This window comes from Chaetura pelagica, unplaced genomic scaffold (assembly GCF_000747805.2).
Source record: "Chaetura pelagica isolate M959 unplaced genomic scaffold, ChaPel_1.0 scaffold2142, whole genome shotgun sequence".
Lineage (NCBI taxonomy): Eukaryota > Metazoa > Chordata > Aves > Apodiformes > Apodidae > Chaetura > Chaetura pelagica.
Window position 1 is genome coordinate 419 of NW_009952336.1, and position 6,836 is coordinate 7,254.

Genomic DNA, 6,836 nt, shown 5'->3' on the forward strand with positions numbered 1-6,836 from the left:
TGCTCTGGGGGACGTGGTTTAGCAAAGGGTCAAGCTGAGCCTGATCCAGATGTCCTTTTCGTTTCCATCTCCCTCCCTTCTGGGAACAAATCCCTGCAGAGGAATCATGGTGTTAAGTCCAGACATAGATTAGCACACAGGTTTATGTCTCAGGGGGGCTTATCCCCCCCTTCCTCAGAGACCAAACCTTTTCTGGGGGGAGCTTGGCATTATTTGAGCCTGTTTTTTGGGGTTATTTTTGAACCTCTTCTCCTTTTCCCTCCTCCTTCTCCCCTAACCCCCTCTCTGGTTTCCTGGCCAGGAGTTTGTTTAAGCTTTTTCCCATCTGTGTCTCATTGTAAAAGCAAGAGGAGCCAGTTGAAAACCAAGTGATTTCTCCTTATAAAGCCCATATTTGGCTCCAGACTCTTTCTTTAAAAGCCCCAACGGTGACTCCTCTGGGAAGAGAAGAGGTTTGTGGACACTTGGACTCCAGTCTGCTGCAGATCCACCCCCTGCCCCAGCCCCAGGTGCCCCCTCAAGCTCTCAAATGCCATTTTTTGATGGCAATAAAAAAGGTTTTGGGTTTGTTTTGGCTTTTTTTTTTTTTTGGTGGTGTTTTTTTTTTTTCTCCCCACTGCTCCAGTTGTTTTGGGAGAGGCTTGAGGGCAGAGCAGAGGCCACAGCTGCTGTGGTGCTGGTGGTGACACAGCTGTCCTGGGGCCCTGGTTTTAATCCTAAAGCTGAGTCTGGTGCTGCTGAGCCATGCTACACTCCTCTCCTGCCAGGTGGAGGGCTCGGGAGGGTTTGTGGGAACAGGGGGTGTGGGAAGAGGTTGGTTCCTTCTCAGCAGTTGGTGCAGGAGGTGGGGGGATGGATGGTGGGTCTGTCTGCATCCCAGGTGGATCTGTTCTCCCTTCAGACAGGCACTGTCCAAGTTGAGAGACCCTGAGTGGAGCTTTATTCCTCTTTCCTGCTCCTGACAAATTCCTGCCTCCAAAAAGAAGGGGAAAAAAAACCCAAACAAACAAAATCCATCCTTTTTCTCTGGGATGGGCCTGGGGCTGAGTCTGCCCCAGGGACCACACGGAGCTCTCAGGGCCTCTCATCCCTTCACCAAACACTTCCCAGGTGGTTTCCCACTGGGATGGGAAACACCTGCCCCCCTGGCTGCTCCACCAAGTCCCTCCATGGAACCCAAACCCTGGATTTCAGCCCAAACTGTGCCTGAATTTGGGGACAGCTTGGGAGCCTGGAGGCTTTTGGGATGTGGGGCTCCCTCTGCCCCCTCTGATTCCCAGACCTGGGATTTGCTCCATCCCAGGTTTAACCCCTTTTTAATTCCCTGAAAGAAAAGATTGTGCAGATACTTCTGCAAATGGGTCTGTGCAGATAAATCTGCACATTAATACCTGTGCATTTCAAGGTGCATTTACACAGAACACACAGAGCTCTGCTTCCAGGGAACTCCCTGTCACCCCACGGGTGTTTTTTACTTAAATCAGAAGATCAGAAATGATGTGGAGACCTCAGGAGGGTGGTTGGTGAAGGGCTGAGCTCCTCTGCAGCCTCTCTGGGCCTTGGCCTTTCTGAGCCAGCCCAGAAAGGGCTTAAACTGAGAGTTTGGAGGCACAAAAAGCTTCATTTTCAACCCGAGGTGGGGCCTGCAGGAGCTTTTCAGTGGTTGTTCAGGGGCTTGACCACCCTTGGGGTGCCTGAGGTTGGATCAGGACCTTCTGCATTCCCAGACCCAAGCAAAGCAGATGAAGTAAAACCCACATCTCTAGGAATAGTTACTGTTCTGAGGAGTTGCTGGTGGAGTCAGGTTGGGAAAGACCTTCAGGGTGATGGGGGGGTGAGGATGGAGGGGTGAGGAGGTGGTGAGGAGGGAGAGGTGAGGATGGAGGGGTGAGAGGGGAGGATGGAGGGGTGAGAGGGGAGGATGGAGGGGTGAGAGGGGAGGATGGAGGGGTGAGAGGGGAGGATGGAGGGGTGAGAGGGGAGGATGGAGGGGTGAGAGGGGAGGATGGAGGGGTGAGAGGGGAGGATGGAGGGGTGAGAGGGGAGGATGGAGGGGTGAGAGGGGAGGATGGAGGGGTGAGAGGGGAGGATGGAGGGGTGAGAGGGGAGGATGGAGGGGTGAGAGGGGAGGATGGAGGGGTGAGAGGGGAGGATGGAGGGGTGAGAGGGGAGGATGGAGGGGTGAGAGGGGAGGATGGAGGGGTGAGAGGGGAGGATGGAGGGGTGAGAGGGGAGGATGGAGGGGTGAGAGGGGAGGATGGAGGGGTGAGAGGGGAGGATGGAGGGGTGAGAGGGGAGGATGGAGGGGTGAGAGGGGAGGATGGAGGGGTGAGAGGGGAGGATGGAGGGGTGAGAGGGGAGGATGGAGGGGTGAGAGGGGAGGATGGAGGGGTGAGGACCAGGGAAGTCCAACCTTGACAGTGTCTCTCTTAAAGCCTCCTCCTCGGTTCAGGGGTCTCCTGCAGTGGTGCTAAGGGTGGTGTTCCTGAGGGTTTTTTTTCCTCTTTTCCTGCAGCACATGGTGATGAGCTTTAGGGTGTCAGAGCTCCAAGTTCTCCTGGGCTTTGCTGGAAGGAACAAGAGTGGGAGGAAGCACGAGCTGCTCAGCAAGGCCCTGCAGCTGCTGCGCTCGGGCTGCAGCCCGGCCGTCCAGATGAAGATCAAGGAGCTCTATCGAAGGAGGTTCCCCAGGAAGGTCCTCACCCCTTCTGACCTCTCCATGCTCCACCTCCCAGGGGGACAGCTCCCCTCAGCCACCACCCTGGCCCAGGGCACTGTTTGCCACCTGCCCTATGAGCCTGGGACCAGCAGCTCCGGGCCGGCCGCGCTGCTGCCGCCGGTGCCGGCGCTGGCACCCAAACGTGAGGGGGACATCCAGCACCTGTCACCTGCACACCCCGTCCACCCAGATGTCAAGATGAAGAGGTTGCCCTTCTATGATGTCTACGACGAGCTGATCAAACCCACCACCTTAGGTAGGAGATGTGGGAAACTGGTCTTTTCATCCCCCTGATAATCGGGTTGTGACAGGAGCGAAACTGGGGTTGGTTTTATAGAGAGTCATGGGCTGGGTTGGGTTGGGTTGGAGGGACCTTCAGGAGCATCTAGATCCAGCCCCCTGCATGGGCAGGGACACCTCCCACCAGCCCAGGCTGCTCCAAGCCCCATCCAACCTGCCCTTCAACACCCCCAGGGATGGGGCAGCCACAGCTTCCCTGGGCAACCTGGCCCAGGCTCTCCCCACCCTCCCACTCCACAATTCCCTCCTCAGCTCCAACCTCAGTTTTATATCACCTGTTTTATTCTGTTATTTTCACCCTGGGGTTTTCTTTCCATTCTGAACTGCAAAGCTCCCTCTGGAGTCTCCAACCTTGGAGACATCCCAAACCCCCCCTGGACATGTTCCTGTGGGATCTGCTCTAGGGAGCAGAGGGGTTGGACTGGATGATCTCCAGAGGTCCCTTCCAACCCCCTTTGGGTCCTGATCCCAAGGGAACAAACCCCTGGATCTGTTGGCACAGCCTCCCTTGCCCAGCAGATGAAGAAAGAAATGCCAGGAGAGTTAATTGTTAATGAAGAGAAGGGGTTTGTTGTTCATCAAGCAGCTGGTGCTGCAGCTTCCAGCAAAACTGCTTCTTCCAAATCCTCTGCCACCTTCTGAGCCCTGATCCTCCCTGAATTGTTACAAATACAATCCTGAATGATCCCAACATGTAAAACCAATGGATTGTTTGAGTCGTGGAGACCCAACTGGGTGCAGGTGGGAGGTTGGACCCACATCAGTGGGAAACTTGAGGGACCTTAGGAGCAGAAAAGGTGGCAAAAAGGGCAAAGCCTGTTTATAAAACGGGGGGGTGGGGAAAGCAGGTTTTGCTTAATTCCAGCAAAATTGTGGCACTTGTCATTCCTAAAATGCCAGTGGGGAGCTGGGCAGGACAGGGTGAGCCCTGGGAAGGGCTGCTGGGTCTGGGGGTTCTGCTGCAGCCCCCACTTGGGCCCAGGGAAGGTTTGATTCTGGTTTGTAGAGGAAGTTGCAAGTTGTATTTTGACTTTAGGTTGAGCCCTTCTGGTCTGGTCCCAGTGGATCCACCCAGTGGGTGGTTTTGCCCTGGGATTGGGGCTTGTTTTTGCTTCCATACAAAGAGACTAATAAGTGGGTCTGAGCTCCAACCAAAACCCACACACTTTGGGTTGGTTGTTGTGGGTTGTTTTTTTTAGGGGGGTTGGTTTCTTTTTTCCCTAAAATTGGCCTTTTGTTCAGGTTTGGCTTCTTTCCCTCCCCCAGCCAACCTGGGCTTGAGCCTCTTCCCCCCCAACATGGGATCCCTGCTTGGCAAAGAATGGGATTTATTTTCTCTCCCCCTGATAAAAATCCCTTGTTCCTGTGTTTGTTCTTGAACTTGAAAGAGTTTGTGTTGAATTCCCAGGGGATCCTGGGCCTGTATTTTTGGCCTCTGGTGGTTTGTGTGTGTCTCTCTCTCCTCCCTTCATCCAAACCTCCCCTTCCCATCCCTTTATTTTAGTGGCTTGGGGCAGTTTTGCTAGAAATACCCAGAGATGAGGGGCCTGGTGCCAGAAAAATGCCAGGAAGATGCAAAAAGTGGGAAAGAAGAATGAAAAGAGGGTTAGGGAGGATGATGATGGGTGAAGGTGGTGACGTGGGGTGAAGGCTCTAGCTGTGTTTGCTGCAAGGGAGGAGGATCCAGGTGTTGGAATTCCCACTCCTCATCCTCTCTGGCACCAAGTGGCTTCACCCTGGAGCAGAATCAGGATCTGAGGAGTCAAAAGTTCAAGCAGAAGGTCCCAAGATGGGTCAAAATGCCTCTAAATTTCTCAGGTCGGGTCTGTCACTGGGGAGGGGGGGGAGGAAGGTCTGGCAGGAGCCCAGGGCCGCACATTCCTGGCCTTCCTGAGCTGCAGGAGGCTGGAGAACCAAACCCCTGCCAGATTCCTGAGGAAGCTGCTTCCTGGGGAGGCCACACGGGGTGTCCCTCAGGGCAGGGCTGGTGGCACCAGGACTCAGCTCATCTCTTCCCCCTGGGATGGTCCTGCTGGGGCCACACGAGTGTCACCAAACTCCTTGGAATCCAGAAAGGATCCAAATGGGAGGATTCCACCAAGGAGCTGCTTTCAGCTCCAGCTTCTCCTGTCTCCCCCAGGGATGCTCTGTGTCCCCAGGGGTGCTCTTTGTCCATTTGGGGTGCCTTGTGTCCCCCCCAGGGATGCCCTGTGTCCCCTCAGGGTGCTCTTTGTCCCCCCCAGGGGTGCTTTCTGTCCCCTTGGGGTGCTCTGTGTCCCCCCTGGGATGCTCTGTATCCCCAGGGATGCTGTCTGTCCCCTCAGGGTGCTCTGTGTCCCCAGGGATGCTCCATGTCCCAGGAACAACAACTGTTCCTCATCACCTCTCCCAACAGGTGTAACAACCAGGCCAGAAGAGGCCAAAGTGGCTCTTCCCAACCCCCCTGGTTGGGACACAAGACACCCCACAAAACATAATTAATGTGTCACTTTAAATTAATGAATAGTAAGTAAATAACAGTGATAAGGAGCAGCCCCTGGCTGGGGTGAGGGGGGCAAAGACCCAGCAGCTTCACTGAGGGAGGTGGTTCAGGTCAGGGTAGGAGAGAGGGGTGGAAATCCTGGTTTGTTTTCCCATGGATCTTGCATCAAACCTTTTTCCTGTGCTCGTTGCTTTAACCCTTCCCTGCAATGCCAGGGTGTCTCCCATTCCAGGGTGTCTCCCATTCCAGGGTGTCTCCCATTCCCTTCAGCCAAGGACACAGGGGTTATTCCCTAGATCCACCCTCCCTGTGCTCATCTGTCCCAGCAGAATCACCAGGAGCTGCTCAGTCCAATCACCACAGGAATGAGGAGAATCCCAAGGGCAGGGCCTGACCTCTGGCATTCCCATGGCTTCATTTGGAGCTCACTCTTCCCACTGAGCCCTGGGAAGGCTCTTCCTGGGCTCAGGAACCTGTTCCAGCCCCAGGATGTTCATTCTGATGAGTTTTGCCTTTTAGCAGATCCTGTCTCTGAAAACCTTGGTGCCTGCAGAGCTCAGAGTGACTTCATGCTGATGTCATTTGTCTGGAATTCTGTTTTCCAGCCTCAACCAGCAGCCAGAGGTTTGAGGAAGCTCATTTCACCTTTGCCCTCACACCCCAGCAGGTCCAGCAGATCCTCACCTCCCGGTAAGACCCCCTGGGGTCCCTGCCTTCAAAACCTACCCAGACTGGGGGCAAAAAGGGGAAATCCCTCCATGTCTGTGCTGCCCACAGCCTGGAGACCTGCAAAGTGCAGTTGTGGTGGGGGAAATGGGATTCTATGTGGCATTGGGATAAAAATTCAGGACTGTTCCTCCCCCTGTGAGTCATTTCCTGGCCTTGGTGGGGCTGGACCTGCCCTTGTGCTCCTGTAACTGCAGCAGGAAGGAGCTTTGAGCTTGGTTTTCATGGAGTCATGGGATGGGTTGGGATGGAGGGACCTGAAAGAGCATCTAGATCCCACCCCCCCCATGGGCAGGGACACCTCCCAGCAGCCCAGGCTGCTCCAAGCCCCATCCAACCTGCCCTTCAACACCCCCAGGGATGGGGCAGCCACAGCTTCCCTGGGCAACCTGGCCCAGGCTCTCCCCACCCTCACACTCCACAATTCCCTCCTCAGCTCCAACCTCCAGCTCCCTCTCCCACTTTTCATCCCTCCCCCTCATCCCATCCCTCCCTGCCCTTGGCCCAAGTCCCTCCCCAGCTTTCCTGGAGCCCCTTCAGGCCCTGGAAGCTGCTCTAAGGTCTCCCTGGAGCCTTCTCCTCTCCAGGCTCAACACCCCAACTCTCCCA

The 6,836-nt window shown here is 55.3% G+C and overlaps 1 protein-coding gene across 1 annotated transcript in view; it reads left to right on the forward strand.

Moving 5' to 3' along the window:
* The first annotated feature begins 2,518 nt into the window (after window positions 1-2,518).
* The window catches only part of PIAS3 (protein inhibitor of activated STAT, 3), a 17,587-nt gene continuing 13,269 nt past the window's right edge, over window positions 2,519-6,836 (forward strand). The window contains exons 1-2 of the mRNA XM_010007826.1: window positions 2,519-2,975; window positions 6,107-6,191. Of these exons, the coding sequence (XP_010006128.1) occupies window positions 2,519-2,975; window positions 6,107-6,191 (542 nt within the window). The remainder of the gene's footprint in view (window positions 2,976-6,106; window positions 6,192-6,836) is intronic.